The 24,560-nt window shown below is 47.3% G+C and overlaps 1 protein-coding gene across 1 annotated transcript; it reads right to left on the bottom strand.

The window, feature by feature from the left end:
- Positions 1–301: 301 nt before the first annotated feature.
- On the bottom strand, positions 302–12,586 carry TMED9 (transmembrane p24 trafficking protein 9). Its single transcript, XM_066591354.1, has 5 exons — positions 12,420–12,586; positions 4,622–4,722; positions 4,418–4,543; positions 3,813–3,959; positions 302–1,268 (listed from the first exon to the last, which is right to left on the bottom strand). Exons 1-5 carry the CDS (start codon positions 12,547–12,549, stop codon positions 1,119–1,121), a joined length of 654 nt encoding a protein of 217 aa, XP_066447451.1. The 5' UTR covers positions 12,550–12,586; the 3' UTR covers positions 302–1,118.
- Positions 12,587–24,560: the final 11,974 nt, after the last annotated feature.

Raw genomic sequence — 24,560 nt, 5'->3', positions numbered from 1 at the left:
ACATCAAGTCCCCTTCTAAACTCCTCTATGGATTTTGCCATCACCACGTCCTCAGGCAGAGAGTTCCACAGTCTAACTGCTCTTACAGTAAAGAACCCTTTTCTCTGTTGGCGATGAAACCTGCTTTCTTCTAGAAGATGTAGCGGATGCCCTCTTGCTGCATCGGAAGTGTGGCAGAGAAAACCTGATGATTGCTTTAAGTAAAATATATTAATTCACTTAGCTATTGTGTGTGAACCTAATTTATTCATAAATCCACAGTAAGAAGAGACAAAAGCCAGGCCAAAAAAAAAATAAAAAATGGAGGGAAATTTTGTTTTATTTAAAGCAAAACATGAAAAAACCCAGACATTCAAAATCAGTAACTAGAGGATCCGTATAACCTGGGACCCTAGTGGCTTCACTCCCTGAACACAACGGGGAGCCAACTGAACGACAGTTTCTGAGATCATCGCTGCAGACGGCACAAGTGTTTGGCAAGTGCAATTCAATCTCAAAATGTGGTATTATAAAATCTCATTTTGCCAGTATAACAGCAGCCCAGACGAATTCCGTTCCACAACCTAAACATCGGTCAGTCACAGAACAAAAATCTGTAAGCTGCTGTGGTAGTTCCTCCAGTGCGGTGCAAACCTAGAGCAGGTAGCAACATCCAAAATTATTCTGTATCTAACTGTATAGAAAGAAATCTGTAACCATGAGTCCTGATAAAAGCACATAAAATTAACCCAAAGACCGCGTCACCACAAAAATTATGCAAACAGAAAAAAAAACATGAATTTTTACTGCAAGTATAATTTCCCTGATTTCTGCCAAAAGGGAAAAGGAGAAGAAAAAAAAAGCTCATTTTGATGACTTTTGGTATGATAGAAAAATAAAAGTTAAAAATACAGTAATTACTAACAATGAATGGTGAACTGCAACAATCTCATTCAATATTTTAAGAAAGGTCCCTCCAGCATTGACAGGGACAAAGATGTGACATTGGTGAGCCAGAGTGTTTGGGTCCCACATCCTGGAGTCACCGTGTAACACAGTTCCTTCTTATTGGTGGAAGACGCCTGGCTGGAGATGGGTCTAACACTTCTGGTAAAGCAGACACGGCTCCTCTTTAAGGTTTACACCAGTTTCTTCGCTTCAAAGAAGCTCTTCAGATGCCTCATCTGCCAGACTCCGATGGCCACAAGTATCAATGTCTGAGCAATGGACCACCACAGGACACGCTGGTTGGTACTTTCACTGGTCTGCCGGAATCGCTCCTCCCGCCACTGCAGGAATCAGGAGAAGGGCCGTCAATAAAGGCAGTGGTATAACATGTTCAAGACTAAAAGGTCAGCAGGACGTTAACCTCCAAGGACAGGGCCTAGTTTGGTACTTAGGCCTTATGTCCACGGGGAAAAATCAGGCCCGCCGCGGATTCTTCATGTAGAATCCGTAGCGGGTCCCTCCTGCCCTGCAGACATGAGGCCTAAAAATAAGAATAAACTCACCTGCTCTGGACGATGCGGATCTTCCTTCCTTCGCGGACGGATCTTCTTTCTTCGGCCCGGCGGATGTGCTGGGCAGATTCGCCGAGCCGAAGAAAGAAGATACAGCCGCGAAGAAGGGAAGATCCGCATTGTCCGGAGCAGGCAAGTTTAATTCTGGTACGGGTCTCCCGCTGATCCGGACGGCTTCCATAACCTTCAATAGAAGCCTGCAGGAGCCCCGCACCTAAATGGAGCATGTCCATTTTTTTTCCTGCCCGCGGATCCGCACCCGACGGGAAAAAATAACATCCGCAGGTATTTAACTACCTGCGGGTGTCCAATGCATCCCTATGGGGGCGCAGATCCACGTGCGGGAGAAACGCTGCGGATTTTAAGCCCGTGGACATGAGGCCTTAAGGGATGAGTTTTTGGAGACTTTCATCTCAGTTTTCCAAAAGCCATTTTTAAAATTTTTCCGTTGACATGGCTGCATGAGGATTTATCCGTTGTGTAGTGACCTGTAGTTTTTAATTGGTAAGATTTTGGGGTACATACAATATTGTATAACATTAAAGGGGTTGTCTCGCGAAAGCAAGTGGGGTTATACACTTCTGTATGGCCATATTAATGCACTTTGTAATATACATCATGCATTAATTATGAGCCATAGAGAAGTTATTCACTTACCTGCTCCGTTGCTGGCGTCCCCGTCTCCATGGTGCCGTCTAATGTCAGCGTCTAATCTCCCGATTAGACGCGCTTGCGCAGAAGGGTCTTCTCCCTTCACTTGGGTCTCGGCACGAGCGGCGTTCTGACTCCGCCCCCTTCTACGCGTCATCGTGTAGCTCCGCCCCGTCACGTGTGCCGATTCCAGCCAATCAGGAGGCTGGAATCGGCAATGGACCACACAGAGCCCACGGTGCACCATGGGAGAAGACCCGCGGTGCATCGTGGGTGAAGATCCCGGCGGCCATCTTGGTAAGGTAAGTAAGAAGTTGCCGCAGAGCGGGGATTCGGGTAAGTACTAAACTTTTTTTTTTTTTAACCCATCCCTTGTGTTTGTCTCGCGCCGAACGGGGGGCCTATTGAAAAAAAAAAAAAAAAAAAAAAAAAAGCAGTTTCGGTGCGGGACAACCCCTTTAATTTTTGGGGAAGATGAGAGTAAAAGTAAATATCAAATTTTGCCTTTCTTCATGTGTTTTTGTCTCTTAAAATGTGATTCACTATGTATTTATTATAAGTGATACCAACTACATGACAACTCAGGTTTTTTTTCCACTTTTAAACAGTATCTCTCCCCCCCCCCCCCCGCCCCCCCCTTTTTAAAAAAATTATTTTTGGTATCTGCTGCATTCAAGGACCCACACCTTTTTATTTATTCATCTGTGACAGCTCATTTTCTGTGTGATGAGTAGTTTTTTTTTGGAAAGTGAAATGAACAAAGGCAGCATTTTAGCTTTTTTTTTTCTTTAAACGGAGTTTGTCATGTGAGATAAAGAGTATATAATTTATTATAAAGGTCATTAGAGTGACACCAAGCACACTTTCTTCCTTTAAAAGGAAAAAACAAACAAACAAAAAAAAACAAAAAACAATATTTTCTCTTGTATATTTTTGTATTACTCTTTTATGTCCCCCTAGGGGGCTTAGGCCAACGATCCTTTTAATACTCAGATAATACACTGCAGTGCATTGTTTATTACAATACCAGCCATGGCAAACCTTCAGCCCTCCACGATTGGATGACGGAAGGCCGATGACATCACAGAAGGGGCTCACACCCTCTGTTAATTACTTACATGATGCAATCACTGACAATGGTGTGTAAGGGGTTAGCGACAGGATTAGGGTTTTTCTGCTGTAGTGGTAGGACCCTGTCTGTTGTCTTCTGACCATGCACTATCTATATTCTGTACATGTATGGCATTTTGTGCCAACTGCTTCCCTCCCATTACTTACATGCGTGTCATGGGTCAGAAGGTGATAAAGTTAAAACTTTAGGACTCATTCTTGTGTCCCGCTAGAACACACTTCATTTCTATAAATAAAGCAAATGTGTTTCTCTTTAAAGATGCATGCCTTTCAGCAATGCACCAAATGAAAAAAAAATACTTACAAAAAAGCTTTTAGAATTAAATAAATGCACACATAATTGCCCCTTGCTGTCCCAGAAATGAACGGTCATAACAGGCAACATCTATGACATAAGTGCCTGCTCAGGTTAGACATCAGCTTTCTCTTTTGGCACCAGAGGCCATGGAACCGTATCACGGAACTCGTAGCCCATTCCATCACTTTTAGAATGCCATCTGTAATGCAATAACAGAATATTGCTATTCTTACCCTTTGGTAATTTTGTTCCTTTTGAATCTGTTCCACTTGCTCGATCAACTGTCGTACGCGCAACTGTAGCTCGCTTAGTTTGTCCTTGGCAGCGATCTGGGCATAATCATTGGCATGCTCACCAACTTGGATATCAAGGTGAACCCTCTGTTGAGCAAACACATAGTAATGGGAATGGTGAATTATTTGATATAAGGAATAAAAAGGTCTGGGGCAAAGCCAAGAAGTTTCATGCAGCTATGGCATATAAGATCGCTGGAGCTTAAGAACTAAGACAACAAGAAACATACGAGGATATCAGTCTTTGCCAAATGATGGGTAGTAGCCAAACAAGTTTCATCACATGAAACCTGCCAATGCCCAAGGCCTTCGTTGTTCCCATAATGCGGCATACGTGTGTTAAAACATATTACATATATCTCCATCGGGAACCCCCTGTCCAATATACCAACTTCTTGGCCAGTTCACCAACACTTTTGTAAAGACGTCTCTTCAGCTAGAGCAGTGCTTAGTTACAGGCAAATGACCACTGACCCCCACAGCCGCTGGAGGGGGTACAGCCTGGGTTCAGATGATCCCCAGGCTGACAAACTACTATTACTCACCAACATCCCACCGGCGAAGAGAGAAAACTTAGTGGAGTTTGAATGAAGACATATTTGGTGCTCTCCAGGGGTGTGGGAAGTGAAGGTGAAGCGTCCTTCTGATCCGTACTGCCGAGAAAGGATAATCTAAAACAGAAGGACATTTACAATTTAGTACCATCAAGTAGAAGAGGTCCACCGGCATGATATGAATGAGGCACTTACTTTATCATCCGGGTCCTTCACTTCAACAAGCATGCCAAGGCCAGGTGTAGCAGGTAAATACTCCTCCCGCTGTTTGTCATAAAGCTGGGTGCGATAATTACCTGTAGGAGCAGGAAAATTAAAATCCTCACTTACACATGTAATTACCTGCAAAGTAAATAACGCTGCATGTATTTGCTGCATACCAGGTGTAGTCAGACGTATCCAGCGCTATATATCAATAAGGGTGTTGTATACAGAAACAATAGTGTCCTTGAATAGGAAGTTATGGATGCGCTACATGAGGGTATAGCCCACCGAAGCGTGTGCGAGAAGGTGCAACACCAAATGCAAAGTTGAAGAGTAGATTGTGAGGCAAAGAGATGCAGAAAGCGGATTTCTAAGTCCCGTGAGATCACCGCTATGACTGAAGTAAAGAAAGTGTATTCGAAGTGGCCTCCTTCTGCTACGATACATGCATGGAGCCGTTCGACAGTCCAGTGCTGACGCCATCATTGCAGGACTGTATAAAGGCCCATTTAGACAATGATTATTGCTCAAAATTCACTCAAAAGATATAATTTAAGCGATTATCGTTGTGCGCATTACACTGCAAGATGATAGGTCAAAAAACAGTTTGAGTGACAGTTCTGAGCGATCACTTTGCATAAGTGTGTAAATGAAGGCTCATGCTGTATGCAGAAGACAAGCGGGATCGCCATCTTCTGCATACAGCTATTGTCTTCTCAGAGTGTTCAGCTGTTATACAGCTGAGTGCTCCGAGCGGGGTATGCAGAAGACAGCTGGAGCACTGTCTTCTGCTTTGTGCTCTGAGCAGGATACCAGCTGAAATAATGAGACAACGATGAGCAAATAGTTAACGAGAACTGCAGGATGGCCGCGCGTTTAGACAACGATTCTCGCTTACAACACAGCTTTGAGCGAATTTTGAGCAAGAATCATTGGGTCTAAATGGGCCTTTAGTGCACGGTGACCGCTGATGCAGTGCAGAAGCAATGCCAATTACTAGCAAGAGCACGACCCACTCAGAAGTCAATGAACGAGAAGTGTTCATTCCAGGGACTTTTCAACGTGGATCGGTACTTGAATCTCCTGCAGATGCCGGTAGATGACTAACTGGATAATCTGCCCCTATTGTAGCAGAAGGAGGCCACTTTCCTTCAGTCATAGCAGTGGTCCCATTGGATTTGGAGAAATGTGGAAAGTGGATTTCTGTTTCTCCCATGCTACTCTTCAACTTTGCAATTGAATTTTACTCTCTCTCTTAGGGCGCATTCAGACGACCGTATATCGGCCGGGTTTTCACGCCCAGTCGATATATGGCATCTCTCTCTGCAGGGGGAGGAGGCTGGAAGAGCCGGGAGCAGCTCTGAGCTCCCACCCCTCTCTGCCTCCTCTCCACCCCCCCTGCACTATTTTCTATGAGGAGAGGTGGGACGGGGCGGGGCTAACTCTCAGAATTTAGCCCTGCCCCACCTCCTCTCATTGCAAATACTGCAGGGGGGTGGAGAGGAGGCAGAGAGGGGCGGAAGCTCAGAGCACTGCTCTCGGCTCTTCCAGCCTCCTCCCCCTGCAGAGAGAGACGCCGTATATTGGCTGGGCATGAAAACCCAGCCGATATACGGTCGTCTGAATGCACCCTTAGGGTGGACACCCACTGGCGTTTAATGCTCTCTTGCGCTGCGAGAGCAAGTGAAAACACTCGCCTCGCAGCGCAAGAAAAATGCTGGAATATCGCCAGTGTTTTCAATGGGGCCAGCGGCAGCGTTAGCCCCATTGAAAACATAAGGAGAATATCACGGACTTCTGCCACAGGAGTTTCCTTCATCCCTGCGGGGATGAGGGAATCCTCTGCCACAGCTGTGACAGAAGTGCAGAATGATATCCCATTGCTTTCAATGGGATCGGCACTGCTGCCGGCCCCATTGAAAGCAGTGGTTTGTAGCAACCCCTGCAGTATGATTTTCGGGGAAGGGCTTGAAATATAAGCCCTTCCCTGAAAATCATCATTAGCTGGAAGAAAAAAAAAATGTACTCACCTCCGCTGCGTCCTCAGGCTGGCTCTCCTGCCTCCTTTTGAAATCCCTGCCTCCTGAAAAGGCTGTGCTGATCGGCTGAGCGCTCAGCCAATTACAGCCAGCAATTAGCTATTCAATCATGAATTTTTAAATCCCCGCCTGCTGAAAGTGCTGGACAGCAGTGCAGGAGAGCCAGCCGGAGGACGCGTCTGAGCAGCAGAGGTGAGCGAATTTTTTTTTTTTTTTTTACAGCTAATGATGATTTTCAGGCAAGGGCTTATATTTCAAGCCCTTCCCCGAAAATCATACTGCGGGGGTAGCCACAAACCACTGCTTTCAATGGGGCTGGCAGCAGTGCTGACCCCATTAAAAAGCAATGGGATAGCATGCTGCACTTCTGCCACAGCTGTGGCAGAGGATTCCTTCATCCCTGTGGGGATGAAGGAAACTCCTGCCACAGCTGTGGCAAAAGTCCATGGTATTCTCCCTATGTTTTCAATGGGGCTAGCGCTGCTGTCACTGACCCCATTGAAAGCACTGGAGATATTCCAGCATTTTTCTTGCACTGCGAGGTGAGCGTTTACACTTGCTCTCGCAGCGCAAGAGAGAATTAAACGCTAGTGGGTGTCCACCCTTACAGGGTCAACACCACAAAATTGAAATCCATGTTCCAGGGCCCCGTGCACCATACCATTGTGTAACACAGACATACCTTCCTATTGAAGTACACTACTTTTTATTTCAGTCCAGGACATCAGTAATTATATCACTATTTTTGACTCTACCTTGTAGAAAGCTGCACTACACAGGTATTCTTTCAGACTACTACTACCCGTACACTGCTGAGGCCCGTGACTTAAACTGCTGATTTACTTTTAAGGTTATGTAGTAATGACCACGAGCCATTGAAGGTGGTCCGCAGCACATCGCCTGTTTGAGCAAAGGGGGGCACTGCTGACAAATCGTTTGTCGGTTGATGCCTGGCATGTCTACACTCGGCAATGATCGCGAACAAACATTCATACGAACAACGTCCAGGTGATCATTGCCCTGTGTAAAAGGCTCTTAAAGGATACTGAACATTTAAGGCAACTTTTCTAAATAGTTGTGCATGTATGAGGAGCAGCAGCATTTCTGGCAAAATACATAACTTAGGGAATATATGACTCTCAGGGAATATGGACTACACTGTGTATGGCTGCATCAGCAAAACTATCTACCTGCTTCTATCTAATGTGTATGGCCACCTATGGTTCGTCTTATAAACCAAGACGGATGTTCATATCAGCGTTGGGCTTTCTGGTTTTCTGCTTCATTATGGGAGAAGAAAAACCTAATTCTCCTGGTTAACAGATCCCTCTTATCACTGAAATAAACCGCTCCAAAACAGACCCCGGTGTCTATAATGGGGTCTCCCTGGTTTCTGGCATGCTGCTTGGCATAGCACAATATGCTGCACTATTTCATCTGGGATTTTAACACGGATGTTAACGGTCTTAAGGCCGTTTACACGGAGCAATAGTTACTCAAAATTTGCTCAAACTGAAGTTTGAGTGACAGTTTTGAGCTATCACTTTGCATAATTAGTTAATTAGCTACTTAATAGTTTATTAGCGCATAAATTAAAGTGACCACTGTATGCAGATGACAGCAGGAGCGCCGTTATCTGCAAACAGCTGCTTTGTTCTCGGAGCAGTCAGTGGTATCCCACTGAGAACTCTGAGCGGGATACCAGCTGAGAGAATACCATCAGCTCTATCCCGCTGAGAACTAAATGTGCGGCACTGATAAGATTCGTTGCTGACTTTAGGTTCGCCTAAAGTCAGCAAGAACGAATAGTGCACGATGGCTGCGCGTTTAGACAAAGCGATTATTGCTCAAAGATGGCTTTGGAGTGAATTTTGAGTGCTAACCGTTGTGTCTAACTGGGCCTTTAGGCCAGTCTCACATGACCGGATTTCCATTGCGAAATCTGTGGCTGCACAGAGGAACCGCAGCAAATGACATGCATTCACTCACAGAAACAAATTGCAATTTCTGCGAGGAGAAAAAAAAAATATATCGCAGCTCTATTTTGCTGTAGACTCCGCTTGGACAGCCTCCATTCAAGTCAATGGAGGCCATCCGACAAGCAGCTCCTCCACAATTAACATTGTCATTAGGCCGTGGGTACCCGCGTCATTGCCTAGCGATGGTACAGGAAATATAAAGATTTTTTTAGAAAAAAATCTGTACTGCTCATGACCAACGACAAGCACCCGCTGTACAGGAAAAGAAGGTACGTGACGTCACAGACGTATTCTGCTGCGGGCTCCCAAACGTGGACTCGATCACCCGTGTGAGAGCGGCCTTACAGTTTTTTAGAGGGATTCAAAAGTTTAAGAGGAGGGAAGAAAAGAAGTGGCTGATAAGTGAAGGCTGATTACAAAGCATCTTGTATTTGGCTGCACTATTGATTCAACAAAGTTTGTTGAAAGGTCAGAGATTACCATACAAGAAGATAAGGCATTGCAATGTGGGGCCCTTTGTCTTTATATAAAGACAGGACTAAAAGTTCCTAATATATGTTGAGCTTTCAGACTACACAGTTAACCCCAGCAGGGGGCAGTAGGGAAACGGAAGGAATTTCATACAGTCTACTTTACAGATGATATAGGTGCATCTCTTAAAGGGGACCTCCCATCACAGCCACCCCTGTGCATAAACACTAGTAGGGCATATGGCCATCATAGAGGATCCCGGTTGACTCTGTACAGGGAAATGGCAAGCCCATAGTACTGCTGGCCAATCGCAGTTTCCTGCAGCAACAGCACCTGATCACCTGGGATCATGCACCTCTGACAATTAGGTGATCACCCATGAGGCTGCAATGTGAAAGGAATCAGACAAACCCTTCAAATTGTCAAATCTGAAGGTCTTGCAGTTGGGTACTATTGTATCTTGTCGCCACCGGGAGTGATGGGTGGAGATAAGTGTTAGGCTGCTTGACAGCCAGATCACACCCCAAGTTTCTGATTGGCTGCAGGAACTTCTCCCTGTAGCCGACGAGTTTCCATGCAGCCTTCGTAGCGTGTAGCAGACGCCGAAGATGTAAGTGTGTGCAGTACCCCTGACGGCAACCCCCTTCCCTGTGCTTGCCTCTCCCTTTCTCTGGGTTTCGATATCGCCTGCCGACCCCGGAGCTATCATACCTGGAGTCCCTGTTGTGACAGTCCCTGGGAGGAGGGCTTACAGTGTCGCGACCCCGGACGTTTCTTAGCGGACGTCCCTGCTGTCACTCTCCCTGGCAGCAGTCTCCCAACTCCGCTGCTACTGTCTTCAATGTGGCTGGCCAGCGTGGAGGGAAGCGCATGGCGACCGGCGGTGACAGTGCCTGTAGGGCTCCACAGCACGGCAGCAGTGACACCAGTGGACCTTGCCGCAAGCCCAGCGCTGAGGGGAGCGCACTAAGACCGCCAGTGACTGTGGTCGCAGGGATCCATAGCACACCCGCAGTCACAGCGGCGAAGCTTGCAGCGAAAGCCAGGCGCAGAGGGGCATTTTTTTTTTTTCGTGCCTGGTGAACACCAACCCCACTCGCCTGCCTGCAGCAATGTCACAGGAGCAAGGCGACTGAGGTTTGCTTTGGATGGAGGGTAACGGTTACATCATTAGCTGTAAATGCTTCCATGTGAGACCATTTACAGCTAATAATGTAAGCCTAACACTGAAACTAACCCTCCATTCAAGACAAAACTCAGTACCCACGCTGCTAGGACCTTGCTCCAGGCAGCCAATCAGGAGCTTGTGGGCGTACAGTGGGCGAATACAGCCCAACACTAGATCTCCACCCGCACTTGCGTTGGAGACAAAGTACAATTGTACCTTGCAGTTGTGCATACTGCATTAATATGAGACTTTTTTAGGAGCTGTGATGCATGTATAAAGTATCTCCAGTCTTGATACTCCTATAATAAGCCAACAAGACGGCAGCATTAGTGCCAACTTCTGCCACCCGTTCCCCAACTTTACTGCAATGTACAGGCCAACCACCATCCGTATAACACAGCTTAAGAATCTGAGGACCCCTAATATTGGTAGCAAAGAGGGAACACATATTCAAGCTGTTCTATTTACTTTGGCTGCAGCCATCATGTGACCGTTGCAGCCAAAAGGGAGGCTGGACAGAGAAGTCATCAGCGACATCCCATAAACCTGCCTCAGGGCTTAGAGACCCTTTTATGTGATGTCACCAGACCTTTGGGTGGCATCACCTGTCAGATCCTATCGTGCCAGAGCGGTGGGCTAACACCACCAAGAGTACCTTACTTTCAAATAGTTTGGGGTAAGAGGGCCAAAAGCTATATAAAAAACCTCACAAAACCCCTTTAAAAGCACAAAGCTGAAGCAAAACAGATCGGCGAGCCGGTGAAGGAGTGGTAGAGCACCCTCTTGAGAAGGTAAGAGTGGTGCTCCTGCTCCGGCACCATGACCCGCCTGCGGATATTGATGGCACCGTACAGCTTCTGTGGAAGGCTGCACTATGTATTGTTAAGCAACAGCGCTGCAACCTGCACTAGCCACTAGAGGGTGCTGCTGCACGACCAGTAAAGATGTGTGGGCCCTTTTGTGAGCATGGGCACTGGCGTGGCTAACGTGGCACATGACAAGTGCTGGTTGGCGCTATTTTACAAGGAAGCATGGCGTGCTCACCCATCTGCTTGGGTGGGCACATTAGAGAGGCCATGCTGTGGTGGCTAGTGTAGCAGCCACATTGGCTCAGTATATCGGGGGGCCCACTGGCTTTTACACGGAATGATCCTTCACATTCTCACTGGGTTGCAGGAATCTGACCCATAATGGTTCCGTGTAAACGCTGGAAGTGACAACCAGAATCTGTTCACAGTTCAGTCTATAGGCATAAAAGTCAGACAGTGGCCGGCCTGCGCCAACAAGCGGCTGTCCAGCTATGAATGGCGCCTGTTGTGATAGAAGAGATCTCCGGCGCGCTCCGCGTCTGCTTACAGGGTGATGACCGCTACTGTGCGAGTGCGTGGGAATGATTACCGCTGGGACGACTGTTCAAGGGGTTAATTGTATAACAGACCTAATGACAAGAGTCTCCCTCCCCGCTAGACTGCTAAGTGGACGTGTCGGGGCTCAGAGGAAGCACCGAGGCTAGTACCGCTGGGTCCAGGACCATTAATGCTTCAGTCTCTGGTCAGCCCCTACGGCCACACAACTGCGGGAGGGGGGACGCCCCGAGGGACTCCATATAACCACCGGTAGGTGACCCTTATGGCTGTACAACAGGTTATCCCATGTGATCTGGACATTTAAAGGGCTTGTTGCCAAGATTGAAATGCCTCCCCTATCCAAAGTATGGAGGGGTCACCAGTCAGGGGGCCCGGCCGCTGGTGTCACCAGTCAGGGGGCCCGGCCGATCCTTACTGATCACATGGGAGTAGCGAGGATACTTGCATGAACAGCAGTCACATGTGGCTCACACTCCATTCATTTCAGCGGAGCGACGGAACTCTGCAGTCTCCCGCAGTCCCATAGAGATAAATGAAGGGGCGCTGCACTCATGCCAGGACACTCACTACCCCTCTAGGTATAGCGCCCCCCGATGGAGTGAGCACAGGTGTACATGTAAGGTGAGCCCCGCCGTCCCCGGCACCAGTGTACACAGAGCTGTCCTGCAGACACGTCCTGCACAGCACAGCCCATGTACGCGGGGGAAGCGCTGCGTTTATTGGACGGGAAGAAAGAGCACGACGTTACTCGTCGCCCCTCCTCACCTATCACCATGGTTTCGTCCGGGATCTCCTCAATAAAGCATTTCTTCTCGGTCTCGCCTATATGGAAGTAGAGGGAGGCTGCCGGGCCCAAACAGGCGGAGAGCAGCAGCAGAAGCCGGGCAGCGGCCATCTTCCTGTACAAGCAGAGGCTCACCGGAAGCTGAGGTAGCATCAAACCGGCTGCCACGTCCTCTGCAGCAGCCAATCAGAGACCAGCTCGCAAGCGTTTCTGGGAGATGTAGTTTGTCGGTTCCTGCGTGACGTCAGCAGGCGGTTCTGTGGGGAGGCGGGACAACGTGCTTATCTGTAGAATACAGGAAGTGACTGAAGAAAGGATTCCATAGCCGAAGGGGCGTGGTCTGCTCACCACTGGGCGTGGTCTGCTCAAACATTCGGCTGTCAGATAATGATCCGTCAGCTTATGGCTGTGTGCACACACGTGTTTTTACACGGAACGATTATGGTTCGAATTTGAAAGCTAATCGTTAAGTGTGTAATTCACTGATAATTCACTTATCATTCATTTTATGCAAGCATAAACATCCTCCTTGGTTGGTCCGCTAATTGTTAGGGTTAATATTGATCGTTCAGCCGTTCTCATTCGCTTATGCAGCAAACTGAATGACTCTGGAAAAGAACCATTTATCCTTGTGTTTAAGGTGACCGTCAAGCAAACTGTGACATCACTCGGACGAATGATTATCGCTGCGTGTAAAAGTACCTTTAGGCCGCCTGCAGACAGCCAGGTCGGATCCGGCAGCGAGAATTCTCGCCGCGGGACCCGACCCGAGCGCCTGCAGAGAACAACGTGTACTCACCTGTGCCCCACAGCCCCAGATCTTTCATGTTCCGCGCAGACCGGAGCCGGTGGCGGGTGAGTGATGTTTCTGTGCGGGGCTCTGCGAGACCCGCACAGAAATAGAACATGCCGCAGTTTGTTTGCCGTGCGAGATTTCGCGCGGCCGTTTGCATAGGATTGCGTTTGTTAATGCAATCCTATGCAGGCTTCCAGCAGCGGAACTTCCCGCGGAATTCCTGCCGCTGGAAGCCTGCATAGGATTGCGTTAACAAACGCAATCCTATGCAGATGGCCGCGGTTTGGCCGCGCGAAATCTCGCTCGGCAAGCAAACTGCGGCATGTCCTATTTCTGTGCGGGGCTCACAGAGCCCCGCACAGAAACGTCACTCACCCGGCTCCGGTCTGCGCATGCACATGAAAGATCCGGAGCTGCGGGGCGAAGGTGAGTATGCGCTGGTCCCTGCAGGCGCTCTGGTCAGGTCCCGCGGCGAGAATTCTCGCTGTCGGATCCGACCCGGCCGTCTACAGGCGGGCTTAGGGCATATTTAGACGATCGTATATTGGTGTCCTTGTCTGCGGGGGGGGGGGGGGGGGGGGGGGGGGAGAGGATGAAAGAGCCAGGAGCAGGAGCTGAGCTCCTGCCCCTTGCCACTATTTGCAATGGGAGGGGTGGGGGCAGAGCTAAGCGCTGGTACTTAGCTCCGCCCCATCTCGCCCCCTCCTATTGCAAATAGTGTCGAGATGGGCATGGATCCATGATAAACAACGCAGCAGGAAGACGCGGATTGTATAGGCGGAATTCACGTGGAAAAGTCTGCTGTGAATTCCACCGTGTGAAAATATCCGTCCTCTGTGTGTAGTTTTATCACTGCAGATCTGAACCATGGGAACTCACCGCAAGGGATGGTGCGGATGGGGCGAATGTGTCACAGAATTTACAGTAGAAGACAAGCGGATGAGATTTTGAAAATCTCATCAACAAGCTGCAAAAAAACCTGTAGAAAACCCATGCGGAAATTGACATGCGGTGCGGAATTTAATTCCGTAGCATGTTGATTTTACCGCAGTTTCCGATACTCAATGAGGATGTAAAATCCGCACAGAAACGTGATGAAACCGGCTTCAAAATCTGCGGGTTTGGAGGCACACTTTCTGCTGCAGAATGCCCGCTGCGGCTTTTCAGCTGCAAATCAGCCCCTGAGTGGACCCACCTAAGGCCCCCTGTCCACAGGCATTGTGGTATCCCGTGCTGTATCTCCGCCGCCCGGGAGCAGGGGCCGGCAGACGGATCTCTGCTGTGAGCTATCTGACAGATGGGCTCACAGCTGAGAGTTGAGTCAATTCGCAGCATGCTGCGAATTGCTGGCCGCGAGCAGAGAATCGCTATAGTTCTCCACTCGTGGACATGGGGGAAGCGCTTTCCATAGCAACACTATGGAGAGTGTTCATTGTGTTTTCCACGGCCGGATTATTGCCGCGGAGAGCTCAATGACAATACACCCGTGGACAGGCAGCCTAAAGCGGTCAAAGACTTGGTACATAAAAGGCAATTTATAGCCTTTGAACTACTTTTGTGCAAGTAATCAATGATGAAGAATTATTGGTAATACATGCTCACTGGCCAATGTAGAATACAGTCATACCTCTACTTTCATCGCCTTCTTTTTTCACCGGTTTCCAGTTTCGCTGATTCTTCAACGCAGAATTGCGCCTCTACTTATGTTGCCTGCTTCTAGTTTGGCCGCTGGCCCATGTGACCTTGCTGTCCAATCACAGCCATTCACAGCACTGGCTGTGATTGGCTGAGCAGGCTGTCACTCAGCCAATCAGAGTAATCTCTTGCAGAAAGGAGGCGGAAAATTCAATCCCTGTCACTAGCATTAGATGCTTTGCCGGCTTGACAAGCACCTGGCCACTGGCCAGAATCTCCAAAAGCAGCGGTGGGGACCCCGACGGCACCTTTTTTTTTAGCCATAAAAGTTTTTTTTTTTTTAATGACTGACTTCTTCTCAGGATAGTACCCCAAAACAATTATACTTTTCTTATTTCTTTACCCTTGTTCCCTCCTTGTTCTTCTTTACACTGAAGATAGTTCTTATTGACATCGGCTGTAGGTTTGGAGCTATTGAACTGTTATAGAATAAATTCGGAGCCAATCAGACACCTTCTGCTTTTGGAAAAAAATTCCCAATTTGCAGGCTTTTTCCCATGCCTGCCCAAAAAGTGTAACACAGTATAGTGTGCTCAGCATCTTGACTTAGCGATGATTTCTACGACAAAGCGTTGTCTGTAAGTGCCGTTTAACACCAGCTGAGATTGATCTCTGAGGAAGTCCAATCATCGAGATCAGCACTTGTTTTTCTAACCCTTCACACAGACTTAAAGGCTTATTACACAGGGCGATTATCGCTCACAATTCATTCAATGCAAAAAAATAGTCTACTATTCATTCACTTTTCATTTTTACTGACTTTCAGTCAGAATAAAAAACATTACTGGCTTCTCATTCCGTGTAAATGTTCCCGCTTCACAGAGAAGGTGAAGCGCTGAGTAAGAAGCCTACGATCCAGCGGTGATCTGCCTGTCTAAACGCTCTGCACGAGCGCCAACAACCTTAGCGGTGACGTCAGCACATGTGAAGTCGTTTAGGCGTCGGTCTTCCCGTCTAGATGGGACATAACTCAGACTCTACTGGTGGGGGCAAATGATTGTTAATGCTATATTTCGCCCCCATATCCTTCATCGTTCTCTTCAACACATTCACCTCGCTCGTCTCCTCACTAACCCATAACCCTAAAAGACTCTTTGACACTCTCCACTCTCTTCTCAGCCCAAAACTGCAGACCGCCATGACAGATGTCAGTGCTGAAGAGCTGGCTGCTTACTTCAAAAAGAAAATTGATGACATCCGGCAGGAAATAACCTCCCTATCCCAAACTAGCCCCACCCTAGTCTCATCAGTACTGCATCTAGCTCCTGTTCACTCTCTGTACTTAGTCCAACGACAGAGGAAGAAGTCTCCAGACTGCTCTCCTCCACTCGCCCCACCACCTGCGCTAGCGACCCTCTTCCCTCACACCTCTTGCGGTCCCTCTCCCCGGTGGTCATCTCCCACCTCACCACTATATTCAATCCTTCTCTGACCTCTGTCATTTTCCCATCCTCATTCAAACACGCTATCATATCACCACTGCTAAAGAAACCGACTCTTGCCTCGACCGATGCTGCCAACTATCGATCTATCTCAAACCTGCCCTTCATCTCCAAACTACTAGAACGCCTGGTTTACTCTCGCCTTATAAGTTATCTCTCAGATAACTCTCTTCTTGACCCTCTACAGTCCGGCTTCTGTCCCCAACACTTGACAGAAACCACCCTGACTAAAGTATTAAACGACCTCCTGACAGCCAAATTGAGGGGCGACTACTCCCTATTAATTCTCTTTGACCTCTCAGCAGCATTTGACCCTGTCGACCACAAACTTCTCCTCAGTATGCTTCGCTCCATTGGACTAAAGGACACAGCCCTCTCCTGGTTCTCCTCCTACCTATCCAACCGCTCTTTCAGTGTCTGCTTTGCTAGCTCTACCTACTCTCCTCTTCCCCTTGCTATTGGATTCCCCCAGGGCTCGGTCCTCCGCTCCCTCCTCTTCTCCATCTATACAGCCCCCATCGGACAGACCATCAGGAGATTTGGTTTCCAGTACCATCTCTATGCTGATGATACCCAGCTATACACCTCCTCCAAGGGCATCACAGCAACATTCCTCCAGAACACCACCGACTGTTTGTCTGCTGTCTCTAACACTATGTCCTCTCTCTACCTAAAACTGAACCTCTCAAAAATTGACCTCTTGTTTCCGCCCTCTACTAACCGACCTCATCCTGACATCTCCAACTCAGTATGTGGCACCACCATAACTTCCAGACAGCACACCCACTGCCTTGGGGTCATATTCGACATCGTTCGAATACGCCCTTTTCTCACTGTGGACACGCTAAAAATGCTCACTGTTGCCCTCATCCACTCTCGGCTCGATTATTGCAACTCCTTGCTGATCGGCCTCCCCTGCACCAGACTCTACCGTCTCCAATCCATCCTGAACGCAGCAGCCAGGCTTGTCTTCCTGTCCGGCCGCTACTCGGATGCCTCTGCCCTGTGCCAGTCACTGCACTGGCTGCCTGTTAAATACAGAATACAATTTAAACTCACTACCTTCATCCATAAAGCCCTCCACAGCGCAGCACCACCCTACTTTGCTTCCCTCATCTCAATTCACCACCCAGCCCGCACCCTCTGCTCTGCTAATGAAATCAGACTGAGTGCCCCTTTAATTCGAACCTCTCATTCCTGCCTCCAAGACTTTTCAAGAGCAGCACCTGTCCTCTGGAACGCGCTACCAAAAAATATCCGGGCACATCTCCAGCCCCTTTACCTCTTGTATCACCCTATTATCTGTAGTATGTAAGCTCGTTGGAGCAGGACCCTCACCCCTACTGTTTGCACCAATTGATTACTTCATCTAACTGTGGTCTTGTTTCATTTCCCCTGTATTGTAAGTGCTGCGGAATATGTTGGCGCTATGTAAAGCTTATTATTATCCTCAATGTACATGTGTTTGCACGTTTGTTGGCCGATTGCTGCTCTGTTTAAATGGGCACTGATGGGACGAACACTTGTTCACAATGATCGGGCCTTAAAGGGGTTGTCCCGCGCCGAAACAGGTTTTTTTTTTTTTTCAAATGAGGAGGACGTATATCGGCTCGGCGTGAAAACCAAGCCGACATACGTTCGTGGGAATGCAGCCTTAAAGGGGTTGTCCCGCCATAGCAAGTGGGGTATACACTTCTGTATGGCCATATTAATGCACTTTGTAATGTACATCGTGCATTAAATATGAGCCATACAGAAGTTATTCACTTACCTGCTCCTTTGCTGGCGTCCCCGTCTCCATGGCGCAGACTAAAGCTGCCTTCTCCCTGGATTAGACGCGCTTGCGCTGTCTGCCTCCTTCTGTCCGGCTCCAGAGTGCTCACGCTGCAGAGGTCTTCTGCGCATGCGCTGTCTGCCTCCTTCTGTCCGGCTCCGGCGTGCTCGCGCTGCAGAGGTCTTCTGCGCATGCGCAGAAGACCTCTGCAGCGCGAGCATGCCGGAGCCGGACAGAAGGAGGCAGACAGCGCAAGCGCGTCTAATCCAGGGAGAAGGCAGCTTTAGTCGGCGCCATGGAGATGGGGACGCCAGCACCGGAAGGGTAAGTGTATAACTTCTGTATGGCCAATATTTAATGCATGATGTATATTACAAAGTGCATTAATATGGCCATACAGAAGTGCTTAACCCCACTTGCTATGGCGGGACAACCCCTTTAAGGTGAACCATCATCTAGTAGTAGCAGTATTTAATCAAATGTACAGATCTAGCAAAAGTTAACTTGACATTTAACGCATTACATAACATTGAGGTGAATTTCAACATTTATTACATCTATAGAATCAATTCCTGCTAAATTGGAACCTATACCAGTAAGTGTTACTTCCCAGGTCCCCCTTTGAAGGTTTGTCTCACAAAGGCATCCACTATCCCTGTTAGAGAATATGTAAGTGATACAGGGGGCCACACTCAAGCCCCCCTGTATGAGCCAGAACGGAGAGCAGCTATGAGAGTCTCCTAGTCTAGTGGTATTACATGGGCAGTCTGTAATCTGCCATGTAAATGTCTAGCTGCTCATAGCTTTCAACAGCAAAGTCAGCCGTTTTCTGAGGTGCCAGAAGTGCCATTGCATTGTGAAAAGGTTTATCTGTGCTCAGACACCAGCATTCATTAGATCTGTTCCCGTGCTGGGTGTATAATCCTGTAGTGCCAGGTATGAGCCACAAGGTGGTGGTAGAGAATCAGATCAACCCTCAACAAATGGGTTAGGAAATACTGCAGATTATTGCAGGGGCTACTTCATCAGATAAGATTTTTTTTTTAGTTGTACTGTAAATTAAAGGGGTATTGCAGGACATTTTTAACTTTTTCTATTGATGACCAACAGGTTATCAATAGAGGATCGTCAGGGATCTATCACTCACCTCCAATCAACTGATGCCCAGGCCCGCGGTAAGCACTGACCATAGCGGTGCAGTCCAGGTTATTACTGCGGGCACAGCTCTTATTGAGTTTGGCAGTAGCTGCGCCCTTTAATACCTATGCTGGTCACAGTGACAGCAGCCCAGGGAAGCCGCTGATCATCTATTGATGACCTGTCTGTCATTGACAGAAAAAGTGAGAAATGTCCCAAAATACCCTTTTAAGAAAAATGATCATAGAACAGTATTTTACAACAGTAAATGGGAGTATTGTACTCCTACTGACACGGCAGTAATCATGTTGTACTGTGAAGGATCAAAGAATCTAATGGAAGCAGAAAAGAACAAATAGTTCAGGTAATATTTAATCCATACCGAGTGCCTAAGGCCGCTCTCACACACGCCGCTTTTTACTATGACATCCCAAACACCGCGCTAATTAATTTTAACGGGGCTCCTCAGATCTGTGCTCGAACGCGGCATTTGTAATGTCGTGATTTTTGAATGCTGTTCTATTTTTCAGCATTTTTGTTTTAACGTATCCCATTACAGTGACGGGGCGCATTAAGAAGCCCTATCAAAATGCTGTACAATATGATCAAAAGCGAAGTCGCTGTAAAATTCCGGGATTGAACGGCGTTTTCTGAACGCATGTGTGAGAGTGACCTAAGGCGAGAAAATTGCAGCAACATCACAATTTTGTTCATGAGGTCTGAGCGTTTGCACTGCTTAACTCACAAAAACATCACTACCTTGTGATTTTCTTGCGCAAAAGAAAATTAGTACTTTCTAATGCTAAGAACACATCGCACAAAAGTCGCAAGTTCGTGCGTTGCGATAAAACAAAGGCTCCATAGGAAAATATGGGTGATGAAAAAAAAAAAGAAAAAGCGCAAAACGCTGAAAGATAGGGCATGCCACAATTTTTCTTTTTCATGCAACATTGCTTGAGTGAAAACATTGCAAATGTGAAGGAAGCCATTGAAAAAGCATTGGTTTCATTATTCTGTGTTTTCACTCGCTCTTGAATCGTGCGATCTTATCGCCCGTGTGCAAACTGCCTCAGGGTGTATTCAGACAAGCGCTTTTCCCATGAAAGTTCTGTTCGCTTTTGCAAGGAAAAATAACCCATTCATTTAAATGGACTAATTTACAATAGTGATTTTTTTCTCGGACTGGTTGTCCAAGTTTAATGGGGAAAAAAAAAATCACTATCTCCTATTTTTTTTGCGATCCTTCTTGAAGAATGACCTATTATTTTCTATGGAAGCATTAAAACAAACAAAATAAACAGAAACCGGAATTGCAATCGCATGCGGGTGCACTTTGAACATAGGTTAATATGGGGACCACGTGGGGGAAAAACAAAACAGGAAGTTCACAGCAGAGAAAACCGTATGATAAAGACATGTGAGAAAAAGCATATGGAAAAAACTGCGCCCAACAGGCAATTTCACATCCGTGTTATGAACAGAAGCCATGACACTATCCATCCCAGTGGTCACTGATTACAGGGGCCACCAGTGTTTTCACATAAGGGCGTCTTCACATGAGCATGTGTGTATTTGTGAGTGCATGAGCGCTGTGCTTTTGCGGAACAAATGTTCTTTTTCGCACGCATCGTGTTTTACTGTACCTTTTGCGTACGCCAAAAATTGAAACGGCAAGTAAGCCTGAGTTTAGGATGTGTTCTTTTCCTGTTACGCAGTGTCTTATGCATCTCCTAGCGTATCATGTGTGCATTTATACATGACCATTAACTTAGATGGGGACTTCTGGTGCACAAATGCACAGGAAAGTAGTGCATGTTGTGGGCTTTTTTTCCTTCTATGACCGAAATGCGCTGAAAAATACACTTCTGTGAACAAACCCATTAAAAAAAAAAGATCAGCAATGTTTTATTCGCTGTGTATTGAGCGCATAAATTTTGCATGCGCAAATACGCCCATGTGAATCCAGCCTAAGGGCTATTTCAGATGACCGTATATTGGCTCGGTTTCGACGCCGAGCCAATATATGGTGTCCTTGTCTGCAGAGGGAGGAGGATGGAAGAGCCAGGAGCAGGAACTGAGCTCCCGCCCCCTCTCCACTATTTGGATGGGGGAGGGGGGGGGGGGGAAGAGATGGGGGCGGAGCTAAGTCCAGCACTTAGCTCTGCCCTGTCCCGCCCCTCCCATTGCAAATAGTGGCAAAGGGCGGGAGCTCAGTTCCTGCTCCTGGCTCTTCCATCCTCCAGCCCCTTCCTGCAGACAAGGACACCGTATATCGGCTCGGCGTGAAAACCGAGCCGATATACGGTCGTCTAAATAAGCCCTAAGCCTGGTACTCTATGCTCTAGCTACCAAAAGTGAGCCAATGAAGGATAACTGATGACGGTCAGCTCACTGAAGCAACTGATAGAAAGGTGTCAGATCTAGAGATGTGCGAGTATACTTGCTAAAGGCAATTGCTCGAGCGAGCATTGCCTTTAGCGAGTATCTCCCCCGCTCGAGACTGCAGGTTCGGGTGCTGGCGCGGGGGAGCGGTGAGTAGCGGCTGTCAGCAGGAGGGAGCGGGGAGAGAGAGAGATCTCCCCTCCGTTCCACCCCGCTCTCCCCCACAGCTCCGTGCCCGCTGCCGGCACCCGAACCTGCAGTCTCGAGCGGGGGAGATACTCGCTAAAGGCAATGCTCGCTCGAGCAATTGCCTTTAGCAGGTATACTTGCTCATCTTTAGTCAGATCACATAGAATGGAATTCATTATGGAAAAATTGGAGTCAATATTTGGCGCAAGTCTTACTAGCTCAAAAACTTCCAAAAGGAGGCATGACTACCCAGCCTCGCAGCTAATTCCTGGCAGAAGTTTCTTTTTAAGCACCTGGCCTCTTCATACATTAGGTATATCTTGCAGGCAGGAGGCCCACATCTTCATACACAAGACGCATCTTTCGCCTGCAGTAGTCATTAAGAGCAGTATTTGAGAACACCAGTCTTAATACGTCTCCCCATTGGTAACAGGTTTACTGCATAGACTGGTTTCAGTGCCCGTCCTGACGCCTGTCCACCAGCAGCAGCACATACAATGGGCACGTGAGCATCAGCATTGAACCACGAAAAGTGGCCTGGTCTGAGGAATCCGGTTTTCTTTCATCATATGGGCAGCAGATTGGGCATACATCGTTTTCCCGAGGAAGAGATGGAACCAGGATGCACTATGGGAAGAGGTTACTTTGACCTGTACCACTTACCTAAACATGGCAACAGCATTGTGTAATGACAATGGCCTCTTTCAGCAGGTGAGCCCTGCCACATTGCAAAAATGCTTTAGGAATGGTTTGAGAAACATTGCAAGAGTTCAAGGTCAGGACCTGGCCTCCCAGAATTCCCCAGGTCTGTCAGATGTGCTGGTTATAAGGCCACACCATTCAGGCCCCACTTTGCAATCTAAGGGCACGTTTACACGTCACTGATTTGATTTTATCGCAGATTTTAGTTGCAGAGCTACAGCACATTTCAGCCTTTCAATTTCTATTCCATTGGAAGGACCAAATCTGCTGCAAATGACCAACGTTTCACCATACCCTAAAGGGGCATTTCTCTCTTAATCAATCATGGCCAAGTTGAGAATGCCGCAGCTACTAAAACAAGATCTTGGTAGCTCTATCCTAGATTGTATGGGAGTGGTGCTGCAGCCAGAGCTACGCCAGCAACGCTCTATAAACCAAAATACAGAAGGAGTCGACCACACTTAAGGCAACCAACGCAAAAAGAGTGACCATTTATTGTACAACTCCAAATGCAGGCATAAACTAGAGCAACATTTCAGGCAAAAGGCCTTCATCAAGCTAATAGAGCAATATCAGCCAGCACCAAAGTTGCAAGGAGTACAGACCCTGCTGAGCTTGCTGTGCCTCACCATTCAGTAATTCAATGAGTTACACACCCAGCTAACGGCACACAGCTCGGCTGTTTAATACTGGCCAAAACATACAGATGGGTATTCCCATTTTAGCCATGCGATGGAAATACCTCTTTAAATTGCAAGGTGGGAACCTCATGGATTAGACTTGCCTTTCCTGTACATCCCACAGAGTTTGATTGGAATGAGATCTGGAGAATTTAGAGGACAAGTGAACACCTTGCCATATTCCTCAAACCATTCTTGAACAAGTTTGGCGGTGTGATGTGGCACAATGTCTGCCGCCACCCTCCTCTTCCTCCCCATTAGTAGGGAGGAAATATTGTGAAAAAAAGACGTACATGCAAAAAATGAGTTTATAAAACCAAGACACTAGGTTGGGGTGGGGGGAAAAAAAACCAAAACAAAAACGCAGGAGCCGCGCTCTTGCCTTACATGTACATCAGTTGTGGAGTGACAAGTTCTAATAGAACACATGAATTCTTGGGTGTTACACAGATGCATCATCATCACCACACAGCACTATGTCTGATCCAGTATCAACTGAAAATACAGCTCTCTGTGTGGCAAATATATAAACGTGTTTGATATAACAAGGGTTGCACTCACCTGGCGTGACAGAAATGACAGACGGCACTTCCTCACACCATTAATTCCTGGAGGCCTTAAGACAATTAGTGAGGACTGTCTCAATAGGTCCCGACATACCAAGTGGACATCTGCACTGGTCTTGTCCCAGAGATACAATTAGTCCCCATTTAGGAATCACAGCATATGGGAGGAAGAAAATATAAGCCAGGGCTCAGGGGTGTAACCAATCACCAAAACTGTTAAAGGGCCAAAGGGTAAATCCTCACTCATTTAGTGGGGGTGATGGTTCACTCAACCCCCCCAAATTCAGGATTGTTCTTCATATATTTATTCGGATCTGGAGATGGAACATATGACCCATACTTGCTTGGGATGAAGACGACTGGAGTTTATTCAGACATAGGAATGCAACGCGTTTTGGAGAATTTTAACAAATTTCCTCTGTTTTCAAGCCATGCTTAATAGTCATCGTAACTGGTTACCCTGAGCACTGTTTTATATTTTTTCTTCCACCATATGCGGTTGTCTCTATATTTAATGTCAGATTGGGCAGGAATGTAGCCACGTTAAGAAAAAAAAAATAAAAAATTCAACGTGTCCTGGCTGCATGTCATGTTCTATATTTAAGAGAACTCGTGTACAACTATTTCATTAGCACTGATGCAAGTAAGGGAGATGGAACAATAGCTCTGCTGCGCCACCTATTGGAAGGCAGTCAATGCAAGTCAATGTAAGACTCTTTATACAAGCCTTGTAACAACGACTGGGAATTGAAAGCCAAG

This window comes from Eleutherodactylus coqui, chromosome 2, assembly GCF_035609145.1.
Source record: "Eleutherodactylus coqui strain aEleCoq1 chromosome 2, aEleCoq1.hap1, whole genome shotgun sequence".
Lineage (NCBI taxonomy): Eukaryota > Metazoa > Chordata > Amphibia > Anura > Eleutherodactylidae > Eleutherodactylus > Eleutherodactylus coqui.
This window is presented reverse-complemented; position numbering and strand designations above follow the sequence as displayed.

Bases quoted from the DNA above. Each gene is read 5' to 3' on its own strand.
- TMED9 (XM_066591354.1), bottom strand. From the start codon at position 12,549: ATGGCCGCTGCCCGGCTTCTGCTGCTGCTCTCCGCCTGTTTGGGCCCG. The intron at 4,723-12,419 runs GTGAGGAGGGGC...CTGCTCCTACAG, and splicing joins GGACGAAACCATGGTGATAG to GTAATTATCGCACCCAGCTT. The intron at 3,960-4,417 runs GTGAGTAATAGT...TTTGCTCAACAG, and splicing joins TCTTCGCCGGTGGGATGTTG to AGGGTTCACCTTGATATCCA.